General features: G+C 45.9%; 1 protein-coding gene across 3 annotated transcripts in view; it reads left to right on the top strand.

Annotated features, from left to right (window-relative positions):
* Positions 1-25,348, top strand: part of ARHGAP44 (Rho GTPase activating protein 44) — a 134,671-nt gene that overhangs the window by 91,542 nt on the left and 17,781 nt on the right. For all 3 annotated transcript variants that reach the window (XM_040437531.1, XM_040437533.1, XM_040437532.1), the window contains exons 2-16: positions 3,037-3,076; positions 3,293-3,397; positions 7,937-8,013; positions 8,252-8,363; positions 8,778-8,854; positions 14,993-15,110; positions 16,047-16,115; positions 17,441-17,522; positions 17,920-18,047; positions 19,004-19,115; positions 20,095-20,176; positions 22,278-22,358; positions 23,156-23,269; positions 24,180-24,271; positions 24,386-24,566. In XM_040437531.1, coding sequence (XP_040293465.1) covers positions 3,037-3,076; positions 3,293-3,397; positions 7,937-8,013; positions 8,252-8,363; positions 8,778-8,854; positions 14,993-15,110; positions 16,047-16,115; positions 17,441-17,522; positions 17,920-18,047; positions 19,004-19,115; positions 20,095-20,176; positions 22,278-22,358; positions 23,156-23,269; positions 24,180-24,271; positions 24,386-24,566 — 1,470 coding nt within the window. The remainder of the gene's footprint in view (positions 1-3,036; positions 3,077-3,292; positions 3,398-7,936; positions 8,014-8,251; positions 8,364-8,777; positions 8,855-14,992; positions 15,111-16,046; positions 16,116-17,440; positions 17,523-17,919; positions 18,048-19,003; positions 19,116-20,094; positions 20,177-22,277; positions 22,359-23,155; positions 23,270-24,179; positions 24,272-24,385; positions 24,567-25,348) is intronic.

Genomic DNA, 25,348 nt, shown 5'->3' with positions numbered 1-25,348 from the left:
TAGGATTAGATACACAGCTCAGCAGATGGTATCACACATGATAGGATTAGATACACAGCTCAGCAGATGGTATCACACATGATAGGATTAGATACATAGCTCAGCAGACAGTATCACACTTGATAGGATTAGATACACCAGCTCAGCAGACAGTACCACACATGATGGGCTTAGATACACCTCTCAGCAGCGCAGCACGTGTGCCGGGCTGCATTGTCTGGTTCCTATCTCCGCCATGTCAGGAATACAGGGTTTTGGATCTTCATGTCTGCTTGTGGTGAGCCGGGCCGTGTGTCCGGGGGGCAGACATCCTCCACTTAGACATTTAGAAGATGCCTGCTGGAGTGTGATACGGCTGGAGCCTGCAGCCCCCTCCCGGATGAGTCCTCCCCAGTCCTGCCGTGACGCATTGATATTTTTTAATTTGCTCTAATTACCAAGCGTGGCGAGATTACTACATAGTGACACAAGGCGAGCGGCAGGGGACGCCGGCGGGATGGGGGCTACTAGTGGGCGCTGACCCTCGTTGTGCAGTGCTCTGTACTGCCAGGAGCAGAATCACTTGGCATCTTCCCTTGCCTGTTATCACAGAAGACTCATATATGAGCTTGATTTAGCTGTTAATAGACCTATACAGTGGAATCAGAAGCAGCAGCACAGAGTATTTAAAAGGGTTTTCCAGGATTTTCCGATTGGTGGGGGTCCGACTACCCAAACCCCCACCAATCAGCTGTTTTGAGAAGGCAGCGGCGCTCCTGTGAGGGCCATGATGTGGGGAGGAGCACTGAGGCTCGACGGCGGTCACAGGCGGAACTATATAACAGTAGGAGCAGAATCCCCCAGCAGCACAGAGTATTTCAGGGACCAAGTGTCCTGATCTTATGTGGGATTATAAACTCAGACATACATAGGAGCAGGGCCCTTTCCTAGAAGGGCAGAGTATTTCAGAAGTGGGATGTGCAGATCTTGCAGGAGGCGGGTAGGGTATTCTAAGCAGAACAGAGTATTTCAGGAGAAGAAGATCCTGATCTTGTGGGGGGTAGACCTAGCTGCACATGTGATGATGATGATGACTGAAATGCAAGAGGCAGCAATGAAATGATGTGAGGAGGTTTTAAGCAGCACAGAGTATTTCAGCAGAGGAGTGTGCTGATCTTGTGGGATGTTACAGACTGAGAGTTACGTAGTGGAAAGAGCAGGGTCCTTCCAGCAGCACAGAGGATTTCAGGAGACAGGTGCGCTGATCTTGTGGACGTCACAGACTGAGAGTTACATAGTGGAAGAAGCAGATCCTCCCAGAAGCACAGAGTATTTCAGGAGAGGAGTGTGCTGATCTTGTGGAAGGTTACAGACTGAGAGTTAAATAGTGGAAGAAGCAGGGTCCTCCCAGCAGCACAGAGGATTTCAGGAGAGGAGTGTGCTGATCTTGTGGAAGGTTACAGACTGAGAGTTACATAGTGGAAGAAGCAGGGTCCTCCCAGCAGCACAGAGGATTTCAGGAGAGGAGTGTGCTGATCTTGTGGGAGCTTACAGACTGAGAGTTACGTAGTGGAAAGAGCAGGGTCCTTCCAGCAGCACAGAGGATTTCAGGAGACAGGTGCGCTGATCTTGTGGACGTGACAGACTGAGAGTTACATAGTGGAAGATGCAGGGTCCTCCCAGCAGCACAGATGATTTCAGGAGAGGAGTGTGCTGATCTTGTGGACGTCACAGACTGAGAGTTAAATAGTGGAAGAAGCAGGGTCCTCCCAGCAGCACATAGGATTTCAGGAGAGGAGTGTGCTGATCTTGTGGACGTCACAGACTGAGAGTTACATAGTGGAAGAAGCAGGGTCCTCCCAGCAGCACAGAGGATTTCAGGAGAGGAGTGTGCTGATCTTGTGGACGTCACAGACTGAGAGTTACATAGTGGAAGAAGCAGGGTCCTCCCAGCAGCACAGAGGATTTCAGGAGAGGAGTGTGCTGATCTTGTGGGAGCTTACAGACTGAGAGTTACATAGTGGAAAGAGCAGGGTCCTCCCAGAAGCACAGAGCATTTCAAGAGCAGGGTCCTCCCAGCAGCACAGAGGATTTCAGCAGACTGGTGAGCTGATCTTGTGGAGGTCAAGGACTGAGAGTTACATAGTGGAAGTAACAGGGTCGCCCTCAGCAGCACAGAGTATTTCAGGAGAGGATTATGCTGATCTTGTAGGTCACAGACCAAGACTTGCATAGCAGCACAGAGTATTTCAGTAAATAAGTGCGCTGTTCTCTTTGGGGACGGCAGTGAGTCTGTGCAGTCTATGTGATGATGGTGTTTGTCTGGGGGATCTCATAGTCTACCAGCTGGAGTTCCTGAGAGCATATGATAAGGTGAGCTTTGACAACTGTTCACATGGTGCGTTCCTGCGTGGCGGCCATTGTTGATGTGCTGGTGGGTTGGTGGCGCCCAGTGCCAGGGTGGCACCGCCAAGCAGCAGGGGTGTCCTGCCGTCTGCTGGTGCGGTGCTGTGGTGCCGGTGGTCGCCATGCAGTGCCGCGCCAAATTTAGAGTAGGTTTCCACTCGAAGAGGCAACCTTGTCGTGGGCTTATACTTTTTGATCAAAATGTGTAGTAATGCCTCATGCAACATAGGGGGCGGTATACTATCAATTGCGCTGAGAAGCAGTTATTAGATCTAAGCATAGCATGAGGAGGTGCGATCCAGGTTCATTCTTGTTTTTGGATATCTCATAGTCAGATGTGACCTCCTCCGTGGCGCATTGACTGTGGTGAGCACCAGCCGCGCAGCGGTGTTACTGCAGATCAATGACAAAGCCCGTGATAATTCATAGAAGTGCCGCGCTTCCCATCCCACACCGTCAGTGGTGGGTGAAGATGGCAGAGCGGGCACGTTACTCTTTGTACCTACCCTAAAAAATGAGTTATTTACCATCATGTTAGGAATATTTCCTGACCTCCCCCGCATAGAGCCGTCATACTTGTGCAGCGCTGGGTTATCAGTATTATTTATGTAGTGTGTGGCGCTACAATTTATGTTTCATCTTTTCTTTCAGGGCTGAGAAGACAGAGGTGCTGAGTGACGATCTACTACAGGTAGGTGTCTCTGTGGACTCACCCGCATATATGTACACCACCTCTGTGACCACATACCAGGTTACGTCCGCCAGCACATTAATGGGACATCATTCAGTATTTTGGTTTCCTGTTGGTTCTACCATTGGCCGGTTATGGGGTCACCTGTTGGGTAAAAGCACCCCCACCATGTTACATCAAGGAGGAGCTGAGCTTATTCCTTCTGCCTCCCCACAGGTGGAGAAACGTCTGGAGCTGGTTAAACAGGTCACCCATAGCACCCACAAGAAACTGACCGCGTGTTTACAAGGCCAGCAAGGAACCGACACGGATAAAAGATCGGTAAGTCATACAGTGCCCCCATAATGCTGCAGGACGCACAGTGCCCCCATAATACTGCAGGACGCACAGTGCCCCCATAATGCTGCAGGACACACAGTGCCCCCATAATACTGCAGGACGCACAGTGCCCCCATAATGCTGCAGGCCGCACAGTGCCCCCATAATGCTGCAGGACACACAGTGCCCCCATAATGCTGCAGGCTGCACAGTGCCCTCATAATGCTGCAGGCCGCACAGTGCCCCCATAATGCTGCAGGACACACAGTGCCCCCATAATGCTGCAGGCTGCACAGTGCCCTCATAATGCTGCAGGCCGCACAGTGCCCCCATAATACTGCAGAACACACAGTGCCCCCATAATGCTGCAGGACTCACAGTGCCCCCATAATGCTGCAGGCCGCACAGTGCCCTCATAATGCTGCAGGACACACAGTGCCCTCATAATGCTGCAGGCCACACAGTGCCCCCATAATGCTGCAGGCCGCACAGTGCCCCCATAATGCTGCAGGCCGCACAGTGCCCCCATAATGCTGCAGGCCACACAGTGCCCCCATAATGCTGCAGGCCGCACAGTGCCCCCATAATGCTGCAGGCCGCACAGTGCCCCCATAATGCTGCAGGCCGCACAGTGCCCCCATAATGCTGCATGACACACATTGTTCGCATAATGCTGCATGACACACAGTGCCCCCATAATACTGCAGGCCGCACAATGCCCCCATAATGCTGCAGGCCGCACATTGTTCCCATAATGCTGCATGACACACATTGTTCCCATAATGCTGCAGGACGCACATTGTTCCCATAATGCTGCAGGCCACACAGTGCCCCCATAATGCTGCAGGCCACACAGTGCCCCCATAATGCTGCAGGCCACACAGTGCCCCCATAATGCTGCAGGCCACACAGTGCCCCCATAATGCTTCAGGCCACACAGTGCCCCCATAATGCTGCAGGCCACACAGTGCCCCCATAATGCTGCAGGCCACACAGTGCCCCCATAATGCTGCAGGCCACACAGTGCCCCCATAATGCTGCAGGCCACACAGTGCCCCCATAATGCTGCAGGCCACACAGTGCCTCCATAATGCTGCATGACACACATTGTTCCCATAATGCTGCAGGCCGCACAGTGCCCCCATAATGCTGCAGGCCTCACAGTGCCCCCATAATGCTGCAGGCCTCACAGTGCCCCATAATGCTGCAGGCCTCACAGTGCCCCATAATGCTGCAGGCCGCACAGTGCCCCCATAATGCTGCAGGCCGCACAGTTGCCCCATAATACTGCAAGCCACACAGTGCCGCCATAATGCTGCAGGACACACATTGCCCCCATAATGCTGCAGGCCACACAGTGCCCCCATAATGCTGCAGGCCTCACAGTGCCCCATAATGCTGCAGGCCTCACAGTGCCCCATAATGCTGCATGACACACATTGTTCCCATAATGCTGCAGGCCGCACAGTGCCCCCATAATGCTGCAGGCCTCACAGTGCCCCCATAATGCTGCAGGCCGCACAGTGCCCCCATAATGCTGCAGGCCGCACAGTTGCCCCATAATACTGCAAGCCACACAGTGCCGCCATAATGCTGCAGGACACACATTGCCCCCATAACCCTGCTGGCCATGTAGCTCCCCCATAACAGTGTCAGCCATAGTTTTCCCTTAATGCAGAGCGCAGTGGAGACATTTTCTAAAGGGCTGTAACTTAACAGTTACCATGCAGTTAAAATGTCCCAATATTTGGTGTAAAGTAAGCTCCTAACTAATGCTACATTTTTTGGTTCGCTGTTTTATGTAGCCTTCATTGTCTGGTATTATTAAGCAGATCCCGCAGAGAGTACGGTTAAGGCCCCATGCACACAACCGTATGTATTTTGCGGTCCGCAAAACATGAATCCGCAAAAAATACAGATGACGTCCATGTGCATTCCGTATTTTGTGGAACAGCTCGCCCCTAATAGAACAGGACTATCCTTGTCCATTATGCAGACAATAATAGGACATGTTCTATTTTTATGCGGAATGGACTTTTTTTTGTGGACCCATTGAAATGAATGGTTCCGCATGCGGTCCACAAAAAAACGAAACAGACACTGAAAGAAAATACGTTCTTGTTCATGAGCCCTAATACTCAGTCATTGTGATGCTCTTTTTTAAAGAGACAGGGTCACATTAAGGGCTCATGCACGCAAACGTATTTTTGTGTCCGTGTCCGTCCCGTGTTTTTTTTTATTATTTTTTTGCAGCCGGTATGTGGAGGGCGCAAAAAAAACGGAAATGACTCTGTGTGCGTTTTGTGTCTGCATGTCAGTTCCTTACAAAAATAGAACATGTCATATTATTGTCCGCATTACGGACAAGGATAGGACTGTTCTGTTAGGGTCCAGCCACAAAATACAGAAACACCTCGTCTAATGGAGTCAAAAAGGCAGTAGGACTGGTTCCACAATGTCGTGGACATACCGAAGGCTGCTTAGTGTTTCCTTCACAAATACTAGATGGGAACGGGCAAGGTAGGTCATGGCACCCTACACCACGGCACCTGGTGCTGGTCCAGTCTCTGCACTATGCATAAGTCCTCCTGAAAACTCTGATGGGGCCATCATTAGTACCAAGGCAGAACCTGCTCTCATCACTGAACCCTACTGGTTTCCATTCATGCCAACAGTGGGCTTTCTTGCGGCACCAGTGCAGGCGCTCTGATGAGAGGTCATTGGCTAGTGGAGTGTGTGAATGCAATCCTATGGTCTGGGCAGTCACTGCAGAGGCTACTGCACAACCAGTATGTCATGCCGTGGCTGTACTTTGAGATACAGAAGCTCTTCTTGTATGGCAATCTTGCAGTGCATCTGTCTGTCTAGACCAGTGATGGCTAAACTCCTGCACCCCAGCTGTGGTGAAACTACGACTCCCAGCATGCTCCATTCATTTCTATGGAGTTCTAAGAACTGCCAAGCAAGTGTGCATCTTGGGAGTCGTAGTTTTACCACAGCTGGAGTGCCGGAGGTTAGCCATCACAGGACTGTCCAGGACCCACTCTACGTGTGTGACCACTATCCACACCACTGATGAACTACAGGAACTGCTCCTCCAATATTCACAACAGTGATGCTAGACAAAATAAAACAGTGATGCCAGGCAAAAAAAAAAACTGATGCCAGACGGAAAAAAAACAGCAGTGATGCCAGACAAAATAAAACAGTGATGCCAAGCAAAAACAACAGTGATGCCAGACAAAAAACAACAGTGATGCCAGACAAAAAACAACAGTGATGCCAGACAAAAAACAACAGTGATGCCAGACAAAAAACAACAGTGATGCCAGACAAAAAACAACAGTGATGCCAGACAAAAAACAACAGTGATGCCAGACAAAAAACAACAGTGATGCCAGACAAAAAACAACAGTGATGCCAGACAAAAAACAACAGTGATGCCAGACAAAAAACAACAGTGATGCCAGACAAAAAACAACAGTGATGCCAGACAAAAAACAACAGTGATGCCAGACAAAAAACAACAGTGATGCCAGACAAAAAACAACAGTGATGCCAGACAAAAAACAACAGTGATGCCAGACAAAAAACAACAGTGATGCCAGACAAAAAACAACAGTGATGCCAGACAAAAAACAACAGTGATGCCAGACAAAAAACAACAGTGATGCCAGACAAAAAACAACAGTGATGCCAGACAAACAAAAACAGCAATGATGCCAGACAAACAAAAACAGCAATGATGCCAGACAAACAAAAACAGCAATGATGCCAGACAAACAAAAACAGCAATGATGCCAGACAAACAAAAACAGCAATGATGCCAGACAAACAAAAACAGCAATGATGCCAGACAAACAAAAACAGCAATGATGCCAGACAAACAAAAACAGCAATGATGCCAGACAAACAAAAACAGCAATGATGCCAGACAAACAAAAACAGCAATGATGCCAGACAAACAAAAACAGCAATGATGCCAGACAAACAAAAACAGCAATGATGCCAGACAAACAAAAACAGCAATGATGCCAGACAAACAAAAACAGCAATGATGCCAGACAAACAAAAACAGCAATGATGCCAGACAAACAAAAACAGCAATGATGCCAGACAAACAAAAACAGCAATGATGCCAGACAAACAAAAACAGCAATGATGCCAGACAAACAAAAACAGCAATGATGCCAGACAAACAAAAACAGCAATGATGCCAGACAAACAAAAACAGCAATGATGCCAGACAAACAAAAACAGCAATGATGCCAGACAAACAAAAACAGCAATGATGCCAGACAAACAAAAACAGCAATGATGCCAGACAAACAAAAACAGCAATGATGCCAGACAAGAAAAATAACAGTGATGGCAGACAAAAAAGTCTGTGGAGCATTTGTATATAAAGTAAGGATGTTTGAACTTTGATCACTGCATGACACATCCCTCATACTGTAAGATATGCTTTTTATCTTAATTAAGTGCTGTTTTGTCATTTTCCAGTAGTGTATTTATCCTCATTTCCTTCTTTTATTCCCATAGAAAAAGTTACCTCTTATAACCTTGGCCCAGTGTCTCATGGAAGGATCAGCCGTCTTAGGGGATGACTCTTTACTTGGGTAAGACTCCTAAATGCTTGATACCATTCTTTGATTCTTTTAACTCCATTTAGTATTTTACTTGCTGTCAGTGAATGGAAACATCCTTGCATGTGTGACTTATTATTTTATGCTCCCTAGGGGGAGCTTTCTATGTATGACCCATACCTGTGAGGAAGTAGCACTACAGGAAGCAGATGTGTGTGCTGGCAGCAAGAGTTCATGGTTTTCTAAATAGTTTTTCCTTCTCCCACTCTAGGAAGATGCTGAAGCTGTGCGGGGAAGCAGAGGACAATCTAGCACAGGAGCTCATCCATTTCGAGCAGGAGGTCGAGAGAGATGTGGTGGACCCGCTGTTCGTACTCTCAGAGGTACGAGGTTATAGGTGTCTCTTCTGTGCATGCTTAAAGGGGAACTCCAGATCAGTGCCATCTTTTAAAAGGTCATAGACCCATGTGAGTAAATCACATTGGTGACTTCTGAGATAGCAGAGCACCACCGATATCCAGAATGGAAGGATTGTATATAAAACCCTTTGGCACCACTCGGAGCTTTCTCAGCAAAGAACTGGGTGACATCTCTGAGCAGTGCTAAAGGGGTTTCATCACTGTAGAGGCCTTTTATTGGCTGAGATCACAGACCGATGCGTGTCCGGTCAGCTCATCCATTCCAATGGAGTTCCCCTTTGAAGGGGTGGTCTTATTAAATTAGCCCCGCCATTTAAAGGTAACTTGTGCTGTGATTTCTTATACGTTGTATTGATTCTTGCATCTTGACTATTCCAGGTGGAGATCCCCAATATCCAGAAACAGAGGAAACACTTAGCCAAATTAGTATTGGACATGGATTCTTCTAGAGCAAGGTAAATGGCTGCATTATGGGCACCCTTCAAGGGCATCTCCATTTCTGGACCCCATTTTTGGGGTTAATTCTACATGTGATGTTAAGTAAATTGGCAAACACTTTGCTTTATGTATCTTGTACATGATCTTTAGTTATGTCACATCTTAAGCTACTTTCACACTGGCGTTTGGTGCGGATTCGTCATGGATCTGCACAGACTGATCCGTTCAGATAATACAACCGTCCGCATCCGTTCAGAACGGATCTGTTTGTATTATATTTAACATAGCCAGGACGGATCCGTCTTAAACACCATTGAAAGTCAACGGGGGACGGATCCGTTTTCTATTGTGCCATATTGTGTCCGAAAACTGATCCGTCCCCATTGACTTACATTGTGTGTCAGGACGGATCCGTTTGGCTCAGTTTCATTAGACGCTGCAGGCAACGTTTTGGTGTCTGTTTCCCAAGCGGAATGGAGACGGAACGGAGGCGAACTGATGCATTCTGAGCGGATCCTTTTTCCATTCAGAATGCATTAGGGCAAAACTGATCCGTTTGGACGCTTGTGATAGCCCTGAACGGATCTCACAAACGGAAAGCCAAAACGCCAGTGTGAAAATAGCCTTATACTCTAGTCGCATCCAAAGCTGCATACGTAATTATTTTGGAATCTAAGACCTGGTGTAACTCTTAATCAGTATAGGTTAAATACAGTTATGTACTTACAAAGTTATTCTAGGTTTTATGGAGATTTAAAGAGGTATTTCCATCTTAGAAGATGATGGCTGTACCCTTTTCATTCTCAGGGTCCGGGGGTCCCAGAGGTAGGACCCCCACAGATCATAACATGATATCATATCCTAGGAATATACCTTTACTTTATTAGATGGGAATACCCTTGTAACCTGTAAAAATGTTTTCTCTCTGCTGCCCCCTACTGGTTCTATCTGTACAAAGCATATTCCATTGCCTTATAGACTGCTGCGCAATGTCAGTAGCTATCACCTGCTGGACCGTTATACTTTAAAGCAGGGGTCAGCAACCTTCGGCACTCCAGCCCTTGTGAAACTACAACTCCCAGCATACACACTTGTAACATAGTAACATAGTACATAAGGCCGAAAAAAGACATTTGTCCATCCAGTTCGGCCTGTCATCCTACAAGTTGATCCAGAGGAAGGCAAAAAAACCCTGTGAGGTAGAAGACAATTTTCCCCACTTTACGGGAATAAAAAATTCCTTCCCGACTCCAATCAGGCAATCAGAATAACTCCCTGGATCAACGACCCCTCTCTAGTAGCTATAGCCTGTAATATTATTACGCTCCAGAAATACATCCAGGCCCCTCTTGAATTCCTTTATTGTACTCCCCATCACCACCTCCTCAGGCAGAGAGCTCCATAGTCTCACTGCTCTTACCGTAAAGAATCCTCTTCTATGTTTGTGTGCAAACCTTCTTTCCTCCAGATGCAGAGGATGTCCCCTCGTCACAGTCACAGTCCTGGGGATAAATAGATGATGGGAGAGATCTCTGTACTGACCCCTAATATATTTATACATAGTAATTAGATCTCCCCTCAGTCGTCTTTTTTCTAACGTGAATAACCCTAATTTTGATAATCTTTCAGGGTACTGTAGTTGCCCCATTCCAGTTATTACTTTAGTTGCCCTCCTCTGGACCATCTCCAGCTTTGCTATGTCTGCCTTGTTCACAGGAGCCCAGAACTGTACACAGTAATCCATGTGTGGTCTGACCAGTGATTTGTAAAGTGGTAGGACTATGTTCTCATCACGCGCATCTATGCCCCTTTTGATGCAACCCATTATCTTATTGGCCTTGGCAGCAGCTGCCTGACTCCTTTTCCATGTCAGTGTTACCGAGTGTTTTACCATTTAGTATGTACGGGTGACTTGCATTATTCCTTCCCATGTGCATAACCTTACATTTGTCAGTGTTAAACCTCATCTGCCACTTATCTGCCCAAGCCTCCAATCTATCCAGATCCCTCTGTAGCAGTATACTGTCCTCTTCAGTGTTAATTACTTTACACAGTTTAGTGTCATCTGCGAAAATTTATATTTTACTATGCAAGCCTTCTACAAGATCATTAATAAATATATTGAAGAGAATAGGGCCCAATACTGACCCCTGAGGTACCCCACTAGTGACAGTGACCCAATCTGAGTGTGTACCGTTAATAACCACCCTCTGTTTTCTATCCCTCAGCCAGTTACTTACCCACTTACAGACGTTTTCTTCCAGTCCGAGCATTCTCATTTTCTATACTAACCTTTTATGTGGTACAGTGTCAAATGCTTTGGAGAAGTCCAGATATACGACATCCATTGATTCGCCGCTGTCAAGTCTAGTACTTACCTCCTCATAGAAACTGATTAAATTAGTTTGACATGACCGATCCCTCACGAAGCCATGCTGATATGGCATTATTTGCTTATTTCCCATAAGATGCTCTAACATAGCATCTCTCAGAAAACCTTCAACAGTTTACCCACAACAGATGTTAAACTTACCGGCCTATAGTTTCCAGGCTCTGTTTTTGGACCCTTTTTGAATATTGGCACCACATTTGCCATGCGCCAATCCTGTGGGACATTCCCTGTCAGTACAGAGTCCGCAAATATCAGAAATAAGGGTCTGGCTATGACATTACTTAATTCCCTTAGGATACGGGGGTGTATGCCATCCGGTCCTGGCGATTTGTCTATTTTGATTTTTTTAAGTCGCTGTTGTACTTCTTCCTGGGTCAGACAGGACACTTTTAATGGCGAATTTATTTCAGTATTCAGCATTTCATCTGACAGTTTATTTTCCTCAGTGAATACATTGGAGAAAAAAATATTTAACAGCTTTGCTTTCTCCTCGTCGCTCTCTGCGACTCCCCCCTCATTACTCTTTAAAGGACCGACACCTTTAGATTTATACTTTTTAACATTTATATAATTGAAGAACATTTTAGGGTTAGTTTTACTCTCTTTGGCAATTAATCTCTCGGTCTCTAGTTTGGCCGCTTTTATTTGTTTTTTACATGTTCTGTTTTTTTTCCTTATAGTTTTTCAGTGCTTCCGTGCTACCCTCCTGTTTTAGTGTTTTATATGCTTTCTTTTTGTCATTTATTGCTTTCTTTACAGTTCTGTTTATCCACATTGGTTTCTTTTTGTTCCTTAACCTTTTATTCCCATACGGTATGTACCTCTCACAATGAGATTTTAGGATGTTTTTAAAGATATCCCATTTTTTGGCTGTATTTTTATTTTTGAGGACTTTGTCCCAGTTAGTTAGGCCTATGGCCTCTCTTAGTTGGCTAAATTTAGCTTTTTTGAAGTTTGGTATTTTTGTTCCTCCCTGTAGAAACGCTCTTTTGAATGATAATTGGAAGGTTATTACTTTATGGTCACTATTTCCCAGGTGTCCCCCAACCTGCACGTCTGTTGTTCTGTCAGGTCTATTGGTTAATATTAAGTCCAGTATGGCCGTCCCTCTAGTCGGGTCCTGAACCAGTTGGGAGAGATAATTGTCTTTGGTTATTGCCAAGAATCTGTTTCCTTTATGAGATATACAAGTTTCAGTTTCCCAGTCTATATCTGGGTAGTTGAAGTCCCCCATAATAACCACCTCATTATGATTTGCCGCCTTGTCTATCTCGTTTAGTAGTAGATTTTCTGTGGACTCTGGTATATTAGGTGGTTTATAGTAGACTCCTATTAGTAATTTATTGTTGTTTTTAGCTCCATGTATCTCTACCCATAGTGACTCCACATGTTCATGTCCCTCACTTATATCTTCACGGAGTGTGGGCTTTAGACAAGACTTTACATAAAGGCAGACCCCTCCACCTCTCCGGTTTTGACGATCCTTTCTGAACAGACTGTAACCTTGTACATTAACTGCCCAGTCATAGCTATCATCCAGCCATGTCTCAGTTATTCCCACTATGTCATAGTCCTCCTCACACATCACTAATTCCAGTTCACCAGTTTTATTAGTCAGGCTTCTGGCATTAGTATACATACATATGAGAGGTTTATGTATATTTTTTACCCTACACCTTTCCTTCTGAACTGTTCTTGTCCCTCCTTCCATTTCTCCCCCAGTCCCACTACCTCGCCCCCGGTCTCTATCTGCACTATCTTCCCCTTCTAAAGTGTAATTACCCTCCCCCCCAGTCCCTAGTTTAAACACTCCTCCAACCTTCTAGCCATCTTCTTCCCCAACACAGCTGCCCCTTCCCCATTGAGGTGCAGCCCGTCCCTACGATAGAGCCTGTAGCCGACAGAGAAGTCGGCCCAGTTCTCCAGGAACCCAAACTCCTCCATCCTACACCAGTTCTTGAGCCACTTGTTAATTTCCCTAATCTCCCGCTGCCTTTCTTGTGTGGCCCGTGGTACCGGTAGTATTTCGGAAAATACTACCTTTGAGGTCCTTGCCCTAAGCTTTTGCCCTAAATCCCTGAAATCATTTTTAAGGACTCTCCACCTACCCCTAACTTTGTCATTGTGCTCAGCGATTCCCAGAAACCCCATAGATGAGAATGGAGCATGCTGGAATTTATAGTTTCACAACAGCTTGGACTGTTGAAGTTTGCTGATCCCTGCTCTATGGGTAGCCAAAGTAGCTAGTATGGGGCCCAGGTCAGGTTGGCCCCCGGGTTGTGGTTCATTTCATAGGACTCATTTCTCCATGGGTAATCGAAACTTGGGTAGGGAGTTGGGGGGATTTCGGTTCAAGAAGCTTCAAGACCTCCAAAAGGTCCAAACTGCCTATTATGGCCCATTATGCAGTGTGTATGCGCACTTGAATCACTCACTGAATGTGAGACCCATTTGGAGACTCATGCACTTCAAAGCTGGTATTAGTCACAGTTCTCAGAAGGAACATGAGTTTTTTGGAGATTGTTTTGGACTTCACACATCAAATGCCTTTTATCACCACTATTCCTCCTTGATTCTTGCTTCAGGAAGGATTGTGTTTCACATGCTGGGCAGCTGATAATGCAGAGCCAATGAGCGAAAGAATAGTAAACTAGCAAATAAAAGTAACATCTGTGAGACGGTAGAAGATTTCTGAGAATTGTAGTGCTTCACATTGCTAATCCCACCCATAGCAAGCCCTAGCAGCATCAAAAAGGTGCAGCACAGAACTGAGCCAGACAATGAAAATGAAAATAACTCTGCCTGAAAATAAGAATGGACACATACATGTGCCCTGAAAAAACCCTTAAATCTTGTTTTAGACCTCTCTTGGGAGTGTTAGTTTTGCAACAGCTGGAGGGCCGCAGTTTGAGGATGCCTGCTCTAGTATAATGATTTATCCTATTCTGTTCATGCCGTTGCAGTAGTCCATGTGCAGGGTCAGTAGCTATCACCTGCTGGACCCATACCTTTACTTTATTAGATGGGAATACCCCTTTAACCTGTAAAAATGTTTTCTCTCTGTTGCCCCCTGCTGGCTCTATCTGTACAGAGCATATGCCATTGCATTATAGTCTACTATGCAAGGTCATCACCTGATTGTACTTTAGAGCCGGGGGCATCAACCTGGTGCACTCCAGCCATTGTGGAAACTACAACTCCCAGAATGCACACTTGCTCAGCTGTTCTCAGAAATCCCATAAAAGAGAATGGAGGGAATGCTGGGAATTGTAGTTTGACAACACCTGGAGATGTGAAGGTTGTTGACACCCCCCCCCCCCCCCCCCCCCCCCCGCTCTAGAGGTAACCAAAGCAGCTAGTATGGGGCCCACATCAGGTTTGCCCCAGGTTGTGCTAACTTGCCTAGGGCTCATCTCTCCTTAGAAAGGGGTAGAGAGTGGGGGCAAGAAGCTTCAAGACCTCGAAAAGGTCCAAATTGCCTATTATGACCCATTATGCAGTGTGTATGAGAAGCTCAGGACCTGAATGACTCACTGTTTGGAGACAACCTCGCTCCAAACCTGGGATGAGTCACTGTGCTCAGAAGGAACATGAGTTTTTCGGATAATGCAGGTAGGAGAATAACATACAGACCTAATGGCTGAAGACAAAGCCTGGTAATAAGTGGGGACGTGGAGGAATTGGTGTGACGCTCATAGGCAGGACTATAGCATTGCTCCCCAGTTTATAACATTATTGGAGACGTGTCCCTTGTCGTGTGCAGGTGGCAGCAATCTGCTAAGTCGTCCGGGATCTCCAGCAACCTGCAACCCTCTGGGGCCAAGGCTGATGCACTCAGGGAAGAGATGGAAGAGGCGGCAAACCGTGTGGAGATCTGTAGGGTGGGTGATGTATGTATAATCTTACAGTAAGCAGTACAGCAGACATAACGTCCGGACCATGCGACACAGGGTTTTAACCAATGGTTGAAAGGCATGGAGAAGAAAGTCAAAAAAAGGGGTTAGATAGAATTCAAGACTGCGGGTGAAAAAAAAAAAGACCATTAAAAGAATTGTTCAGTATTTTAAAAACATGGATGCTTATTTCCAAAAACAGCGCCACATCTGTCTATGGGTTGTGTCTGCAGCTCAGTTCCATTGATGTAAATGAGGCTGAGCTGCAATACAACACACAACCTGCGGATAGAGTGGCGCTGTCTGTCGATGTTTAATAATTGTGTGCAAAACTGGTCACTTACCATTGTAGTGTCTGTAGCGGAGATGCCTCTGTATGCAGTCACTTGACCACGCTTCCGGTGTTTATCTCCTACTTGTGTTACTCCAGTGCTCTACATTTTGGTTATCTCCTCTTTCCTCCCCTGTAGTACAGGACTTCACACATCATATGCCTCTTATCCCCCCCTGCTCCCTGCTTTCCTCCTTGATGTCTCAGGAGGAATTGTGTTTCACATGCTGGGCAGCAGATCATTCAGAGTCAGTGAGCAAAAGAATAGCAAAATAGCGAATAAAAGTAACATCTGACAGACAGCGGACAACTGTTGTGCTTCACATTGCTATTCCCACCCATAGCAAGCCCTAGCAGCATCAACACAAAGGTGCAAGGCAGAACTGTGCCAGACAGTGAAACTGAAAAATAACTGAACATAAGCATAGAGACACAGGTGCCCAGAATCCCCCCTTAAATCTTGTTTCAGACCTTAATATTCCCTCTCAACTATATCTCAGGGTTAGTATTGTACAGTATAATGGTTTATCCCAGTTTGATTCTTCTGCTGCACCAGTCCATGTGTAGTATATAAACGGTTTCTTTTTCCTTAGGATCAGCTGTCGGCGGATATGTACAGCTTTGTGGCCAAAGAAATAGACTATGCAAACTACTTTCAGACGGTAAGCTGATGCCATAACGATGTATGCGTGTGCAGAACCGCTGGTTCACATGACGGCATTATCCCATATAGTCTCATAGGGGTCTTGATCAGTGAGGTTAGGGTATTGATCGATGGAACAAGGCGGCAGAAGTGCTCCACTCGCTTCATTTCTGATCGGCTCCGCTTGCCTTTGCCTTGGACTTGGCGAGCAAGAACTGCTTGTCATCCTGAACGGCGCTCACCCTACCTCTCCGAGGAGCGATAAATCAGAAAGGGGCAATGCGTCTGGCTAGTGCTTCTGCCCCTTCGTTTCAGTGGTCTGCCCCAGACCCCCACTGATCAGTTTTTTGTTTTTTTTATTATAGATACTGCATATATTTAAAGGGGTTTTCCAGGCTTGTGGAGCTGATTAGCTATCTCCCATATCTGATCGGTGGATGTCTGACACCTAGGACACCCGACGATCAGCCGTCTATTGTATAGCAGCTGTGCTTGGTATCGCAACTCAACCCCATTCACTTCATTGGGACTGTGCTGCGCCTAGGTGACCGATGAATGTGACGTCACTGGCCTAGGGAAAGCTGTGAGAAGGCTGCGGCGCTACTGCGAGCTCCGGCGCCGTTCTCAAACAGCTAATGTGGGTCCCGAGTGTTGTGCTCCACACCAATCAGATACCGTAGGCCGATCCTGAGGATAGGTCATCAGTTTTCAAATCTCGGAAAACCCTTTTGAAGGGGTATTCCATTTAGAACAAGTTATGCCCTATCCGAAGGATAACTGTTATTTGGGGCCACCATCAGTCACGAGATCGGGGGACCCATCATGCATGCACACCACCGCTCCATACATTCTCTAGGACTGCTGGAGATAGTACTTGGCTATCTCCAGCAGTCCTATAGAGTTGAATAGAGCGCCTGTGCACATCGTCAACCCCTCAAAGGGGGGGGGGCGTCAGAGGTCCCCTTATTTGTATTCGGTAGAGATCCCGGTGGTCGGATGAAACAGTTGTCCCTCATGCGTGGATTTTGTTCTAACCGGAATACCCCTTTAAAACACATCATATGACGTTGCAGCAAAAATAATGTTACCCAACGCTGTAAAGTCACCTGCAGGTGAGTGGTCTTATGTTTTCATGACTGATACTATACTAACAGCCTTGTAAATGGCATTACCGTAGGTTGATGGGCCGGGCTGCCATGTTTCCCGGGCATTCCCCATGGGCTGCGAACATATAGAAGCCCATGTACCATTGGTGTGAGTGTTGTGTGCAGCTGATCTGTCAGTGGCACCGTGGTAATGGCGTAAAATACGTTATATTAAGAATAATTTGTGCGTCTCCCGCAGCTAATAGAAGTGCAGGCCGAGTACCACAGGAAGTCCCTTGCTTTACTGCAAGCCGTCCTGCCGCAGATCAAGGCTCAGCAGGGTGAGTAAATCATTCTACAATGCACATTTCTGCAGCTTTATAATACACTTTATGTCAGTTTCAAGACCTCTGCTTGCTGTGAACGGGGCAGGACAGTGCATCAGAAGTCGCTTTTTTCGGGGACACATCCTGCATGCTTTGTCAGTAGGTCGTGATCCGGGCTGGTTTTACAGCCTCTGGGGTGTGCACAGGAATGTCTCCATTCAGTGACAGCAAGCAGAAATTTTGAACAGGAGGGGGGGAGTGTAACACCTAGCAGAGACCATCTTCATTATATAATGTGAAAACATTGTACCCGTCTCTACGTACTGGAGATCCTGATAAGCGCGTTTAACCCCTTGTTTTCTGCATGGGCGTTGGAATAGGCCGCTCAGTGTCCGTGTCTTTCCCCTTGCAGAGGCCTGGATTGAAAAGCCATCATTCGGAAAGCCCTTGGATGAACATTTGACAGTGAGCGGCCGGGAGATCGCCTTCCCCATCGAGGCTTGTGTCACCATGCTCCTGGAGTGTGGAATGCAGGAGGAGGTAGGAAGGAGCGCGGCCTGTTTACAATAAACTCCACTCCATCTGTTGTTACTCTCCTGATTGCACGCAGATCGGCAGCGCCAAAGCCGTTTGGCATGTACTTCTTGCTGGAAATGTCACCGTAAAAGAGCCGTCATAAATATGTGTATGCCGCCTAGTCATGAATACCGCACTGTGGTTACCGCTAATTGCAGGGCGGTATCTGTACTTGTGAGGTTGCACATACATAGGTGCACCCGGTGATAGTACCCTAACACTGCCAATATTTCACCTGCGAGTCTGATCATGTCTTCTACTCCAGTCACAGCTAAAGCTGCATACAGAATTTCATCTCCGACCAGTCCCCATCGTGCAAAGCATGCTCTGCTGCTGTAGTATATTTTGGGAGATGCAGGCATTAGAATAGAAAAAGCGATAGGATTAAAGCTGGCAGCAAGCAGAGATCTTATATAAAAGTATATAGTGTACAGATAAGATATAGATAAGTGCTAGGTGCATTGGAGAGTTGTCAGCCTCCCCATGTCACATCTGCTCACGCCGTCCCCTCGCCTCCCGCTCCGTCAAACACATTTCCAAGTTAATCGTAGGTCAGAGGAAAAGGGAGAGGACAGGAATGGCAGAGCTTTGAAATGCAGCAGCTGGGACTCATTTCCACTTCCCGTGGGGTAGCCTGCATTCCTGGCAAAGTTTCACCTATGTGCAAACTCATAGGCCGAGAACTGCAAATGGAATTAAAGGTGAGGTGATGCCCCACGATCATTCAAAGATGGCAGCTGGCGATACAAGACTCAGCGATTTGTAGGAAATGGAAAACGGAAGGGGTTGCTTTTAGGAACCAATCAGATTTCAGCACTCATTTTCCAAGGCCCTTTGGGACGAGGTGACCTGATTGCTTGCTATGGCCGGAACACCTACGTGTAGCCGCTTCTTCTCGCCAACCTTCTCTTCTCCTCTAGGGCTTGTTCCGAGTTGCCCCCTCAGCCTCCAAGTTAAAGAAGTTGAAAGCCGCCCTGGATTGCTGTGTGGTGGACGTGGCTGAATACTCCGCTGACCCCCACGCTATTGCAGGTCGGTTGTGTCTCCACCAGGTGGCGCGGCAGATGTGAATGCTGCCCATTGTTTGTAGTGCTGAATGAGGCCCCTTTAAAGGGGTTGTCTCACTTCAGCAAGTGGCATTTATCGTTTAGAGAAAGTTAATACCCGGCACTCACTGATGTATTGTGATTGTCCATATTGCTTCCATTGCTGGCTGGATTCACTTTTCCATCACATTATACACTGCTGGTTTCCATGGTTACGACCACCCTGCAATTCATTAGTGGTGGTCGTGCATGCACACTATAGAAAAAAAAGCGTTGGCAAGCGTGGGCCAGCACATAGGCTAGTGCTTTTTCCTATAGTGTGTAAGCATGACCACCACTGATGGATTGCAGGGTGGTCGTAACCATGGAAACGGGCAGTGTATAATGTGATGGAAAAATGAATCCAGCCAGCAAAGGAAGCAATACGGACAATCACAATACATTAGTAAGTGGCTTGTATTAAAGGGGTTATTCAACCACTATAATGCTCCCCAAAATGCCCAAGCCCCTCATACTGGTTATACTTACCCCGCTCCCTGGCACCCGTGTCGCTTCTGATGCCAGCACAGCCGCCACTGCATGTCTGATGGGGACATGCTAGGGAGGCTCGTTCCCGTCACGGCCTGCTATTGGCTCACAACACCTCCCCCTGTCGACGGATGTTTTGATCCACGCTACGGGGAGATGCAGCGGCGGCCGTTCAGGCATTAGTGGGGCAAGTATAACCAGTATGAGGGGCCCGGGCATTTTGGGAGGAATTATAGGGGTTGGATTACCAATTTAACTTCCTCTACATAATAAATGCTATTTGCTGAAATGAGACAACCCCTTTAAACAGACCAGTGCATGTATACTGCGCTCAACCTCCCCATTACCTCCATTCCCTCTTGTCTCACAGCTCAGCCATATTTTTAGGTAAACCTCCGTTAACCATTGCATTACTGAGATTGTGCCCTTTGTTTCAGGAGCACTGAAGTCTTACCTCCGAGAGCTTCCTGAACCACTCATGACCTTTGAGCTTTATGAGGAATGGATCCAAGCTTCCAAGTAAGTTTAGTGTTCCTGTTTCTCAGCCTCCTCAAAGCTCCAGGAAATACTGTACAATACCACAATTCAATTTCTGATTATTTCATCTTTAATTCATGATGTTGTAGGCAACTGAAATGTAGGGCGAGAATACACCTGTATTATACTCCAGAGCTGCACTCACTATTCTGCTGGTGCAGTCACTGTGTACATACATTACATTACTTATCCTGTACTGATCCTGAGTTACATCCTGTATTATACTCCAGAGCTGCGCTCACTATTCTGCTGGTGGAGTCACTGTGTATATACATTACATTACTTATCCTGTACTGATCCTGAGTTACATCCTGTATTATACTCCAGAGCTGCACTCACTATTCTGCTGGTGGAGTCACTGTGTACATACATTACATTACTTATCCTGTACTGATCCTGAGTTACATCCTGTATTATACTCCAGAGCTGCACTCACTATCCTGCTGGTGGAGTCACTGTGTACATACATTACATTACTTATCCTGTACTGATCCTGAGTTACATCCTGTATTATACCCCAGAGCTGCACTCACTATTCTGCTGGTGTAGTCACTGTGTACATACATTACATTACTTATCCTGTACTGATCCTGAGTTACATCCTGTATTATACCCCAGAGCTGCACTCACTATTCTGCTGGTGCAGTCACTGTGTACATACATTACATTACTTATCCTGTACTGATCCTGAGTTACATCCTGTATTATACTCCAGAGCTGCACTCACTATTCTGCTGGTGCGGTCACTGTATACATACATTACTTATCCTGTACTGATCCTGAGTTACATCCTGTATTATACTCCAGAGCTGCACTCACTATTCTGCTGGTGGAGTCACTGTGTACATACATTACTTATCCTGTACTGATCCTGAGTTACATCCTGTATTATACTCCAGAGCTGCACTCACTATTCTGCTGGTGGAGTCACTGTGTACATACATTACATTACTTATCCTGTACTGATCCTGAGTTACATCCTGTATTATACTCCAGAGCTGCACTCACTATTCTGCTGGTGGAGTCACTGTGTACATACATTACATTACTTATCCTGTACTGATCCTGAGTTACATCCTGTATTATACTCCAGAGCTGCGCTCACTATTCTGCTGGTGGAGTCACTGTGTATATACATTACATTACTTATCCTGTACTGATCCTGAGTTACATATTCTATTATACTCCAGAGCTGCACTCAGTGACTGCACCAGCAGAATAGTGTGTACATACATTATATTACTTATCCTGTACTGATGCTGAGTTACATATTCTATTATACTCCAGAGCTGTACCGAATATTCTGCTGGTTGTTTTTTGACGCTATCATCAAGCTTTGACATGTTTTGACCCAATTTTTATTTTAAAAATACCTTTCCCTGTATGTAAATCACCAGAGCAAAAAGCAGGCAATGAGATAAAGATATGAGCTATGAAACCAGCAGAACTGTGAATTCCGCTCTGGAATAAAGATGGCATGGCGTGGGCGGGGAAGGGGGCAGGCCGGCCAGTTTCATTTATCATTTTCCACGCCTGTTTTTGGCGTGGAAAATGACTTAAATCTATGCCTACAAGGAAGCTTGCATAAATTTAAGCAAGTCTCACGGCCAGCGCCTAAGTTATGTAGAGACCGGCGCCTCTACATAACTTAGGCACATCAAGCGCCACCAGACATGGACTAAGACCGGCTTCTAAATCGCGGGTCTTAGTAAATGTCCCCATTGTCCATGTCTTTTTTTCTTCCAAAAACAGCACCACAAGTTGTGCGTGGTACTCCAGCTCAGCCCAATTCTCTACCATAGAGCCAAGTTGCAATACCAGACACAACCTGTGGACAGGCATGGCGCTCTTTGGAATAAATAAGCTATGTTTTTCTAATTCTAGATGACTACAGTAGATGTTTGGTCATTTCCATGGGGGGACCTCACTAAAATGTTTGGATTCTGCATTGTTCAAAACGTATAGTCATCACTGCCCCACACTGGTATCATCAGAGTAGGAATAGTCCTTACATGTTAAAAATATATATGTGATGGGGTCCTCCTAGTTATAGTCCTTCTCTTTGCGTATTTCCCTACTTCAGCATCCAGGACCAGGACAAGAGGCTGCAGGCTTTGTGGAACGCATGTGAGAAACTTCCAAAATCCAATTACAACAACTTCAAGTAAGTGAAAGGGATTCCTGTTATTGGGGGGGGGGGGGGGGGGGGGCTGTCCTGGAGAATAAATGGCCATGACTCTGAATTCAAGTCGAAGATAACCATTGATTAAGACGACCACCCAAATGTGATCAAGATGACCAGTGTGCATAATATATAGTGAAAAATCTGTCACAGAAAATATCTGGTCTGGCTAAATGGCGGTCTATTTTGGTAAGGGTTAACTTAAATTTTGCTTTGTGGAGTTTTTTACGTAAATTTTACTTTGGAGAGGTTTTACTTAAATTTTTCTTTGGGAAGGTTTTGATTAAATTTTAGTTTGGTAGGTTTTACTTAAATTTTACTTTGCAGAGGATTTACATAAATTTTACTTTGGAGTGCTGTTACTTAAATTTTTGTGTAGAGAAGATTTAACTCAATTGTATTTTGAAGATTTTTTACTTAAATTTTACTTTGTGGAGGTTTTACGTAAATTTTACTTTAGGGAGGCTTTACTTAAATTTTACTTTGAAGAGGGTTCACTTAAATTCTACTTTGGAGTGGTTTTACTTAAATTTTACTTTGGGGAAAGTTTGCTTAATTTTTACTTTGAGGAGGTTTCACTTAAATTGTATTTTGGAGAAAGTTTACTTTTATTTTACTTTGTAGAGATTTTGCTTAAATGTTACTTTGGGGAGGTTTTACTTAATTTTACTTTGGGGAGTTTTTTTTTTTTACTTTGGAGAGCTTTTACTTAAATTTTACTTTGGAGAAGTTTTGCTTACATTTTAATTCCCATGAAACTCTTCTTACTTTCATGTCAGGTATGTGATCAAGTTTCTGTCCAAGTTAACAGAATATCAGGACGCTAACAAGATGACTCCCAGCAATATGGCCATTGTATTGGGGCCTAATCTTCTCTGGCCACAAGCAGAAGGGTAAGTAGCCAGACGTTCTGATAAGTTTAAAGTTGTGAGATGATGAACAATGTGTCTACCATCTGTTATTGTGAAGGAAAGTATTGGTTTTTCTTTCCGTTTTTTAATATGTGCAGGGTTGTTACCTGGAAACCATCAGTAAGCAGAATGGTTGCAGATAGGAAGCTGCCAGTGTGCAGGCAAAATGCTCTTGACAGATCTAATAGTGACTTTATCCTAATAATAAAGTGAATGCTTAGGACAGATTGATACATAAACATAAAAAGTATTAAAAAAGACATAATACGGTGCTAATGCTGTTAGATAGCATGTTCGAGTGGCGCCCTTAGGGCTCGTTCACACGAACGTGTGAAGCCCGTGCTGTGGACGGCACCATCCGTGGGGCAGGCACATGGGGATCGCAGACCCATTCACTTGAATGGGTCAGCGATCCTCCTGTTCCGCAAAAAGATAGAGCACGGAACGGAACCCCAGAAAGCACTCCGTAGTGGTTCCGTAGTGTTCTGTTCCGTTCTTCCGTTCCGCACCTCCGGATTTGCGGACCCATTGAAATGAATGGGTCCGCATCCGTGATGCGGAATGGCCACGGAACGGTGCCCGTGTATTGCGGATCCGCAAATGCGGTCCGCATAATAGCAACAGGCTTCACACGGTTGTGTGAACGAGCCCTTAGTCTAATACTGGTATAGGCGATCAAATCTGCAGTCCATTCATAGCAGGGCCCCAATTATACAAACCAATTATACAAAATAAATAAAGCAGATCCGTCAACAGCAGCTCGTTCACAGTGTCTAGCGAATTTGTATTGCGCATTGCGGCTGTTTTTAGGTTTATCCGTTATAACACGTTCTCAGGGTAATTATGATCTTTTATGTTTGTCATAATCGTTTTAATCTTTTCCTTCGTGTAGCAATATCACTGAAATGATGACCACCGTGTCCTTACAGATTGTAGGGATCATTGAGCCTATAATCCAACATGCTGACTGGTTCTTCCCAGGCGGTGAGTGCACAGACTACAGATAGCGGCATTTTTTAGATTGTCTGGCGCTCCGTGTCGGGTGGTCTGGCCCAGCACAGTCAGACTCTCTTTAATAATTGTATTTTTTTCCAACAGATATAGAGTTTAATGTGACGGGTAACTACGGCAGCCCCGTACACACCAACCACAATGCCAACTACAGCTCCATGCCCTCCCCGGATATGGATCACTCAGACCGCAAGCAGCATGACCAGGCCAGGCGACCGCTCAGCGTGGCGACCGATAACATGATGCTGGAGTTCTACAAGAAGGATGGGTATAGCATTTTATTTTATCATGTGTTACTATCCAATGAGATTGGCATTTTTCTTATTGGCTTTTATGTAATTTGTGGTATTTTGCACTTTGCTCACAATATGGGTCACTGTTTGCAAGACATGAGTATAATATCTAATTTCCCCCCCCCCCCCCCTCCACATTATTACAGCTCAGCTAAGCTAGGGGTGTGTCTGTCGACATGCTTGTTGACTGTTTCCAATGATGACCAGCAGAATTGTGAACGCAGCTCCGGATTATAATTCTGGTTGGAATTTAAAAGGGTTGTCCCACCCTAACAAACATCCACAGGATAAGCATCTGGTTAGTAGGAGTCCGACTGCCAGGACCCCTAAATATCACAAAACCGGGGGGCCCCTGGGTCCCCCTCAAAGGAATGGAGTGACTGTCACACATCTTTAAGGGACCTCCAAAAGAGAAGGTGATTACAGCGCTTGGCTATGAATGGAACGGCAGCGCACGGCATGTGTGACCATCACTCCATTCCCCTTCCCTTGCAGTCAGTGAATGAAAACTATCCAGAAGCTGGACTCCTTTTGACCATGGCTGTGATACCTTGTAATGATCCCTGCAGCTGCGTGAGCAGGACTAGGTCAGGATGGGGTTTTCAGCCAACAGCAAGCAGAGATTTAGAAAATTTGAGAAAGAGAAAGCCTATGAGTAAGCTGTACGTATGGGATAAAACCTCATGAAGGTGCATTAACGGGATGAGGCTGGACGGTACTTTGCTCTTTTCTGCAATCACTTGGCAAGTATCGAGCG

The sequence above is a fragment of the Bufo bufo genome, chromosome 6, assembly GCF_905171765.1.
Source record: "Bufo bufo chromosome 6, aBufBuf1.1, whole genome shotgun sequence".
Taxonomy (NCBI): Eukaryota; Metazoa; Chordata; class Amphibia; order Anura; family Bufonidae; genus Bufo; species Bufo bufo.
This window is presented reverse-complemented; position numbering and strand designations above follow the sequence as displayed.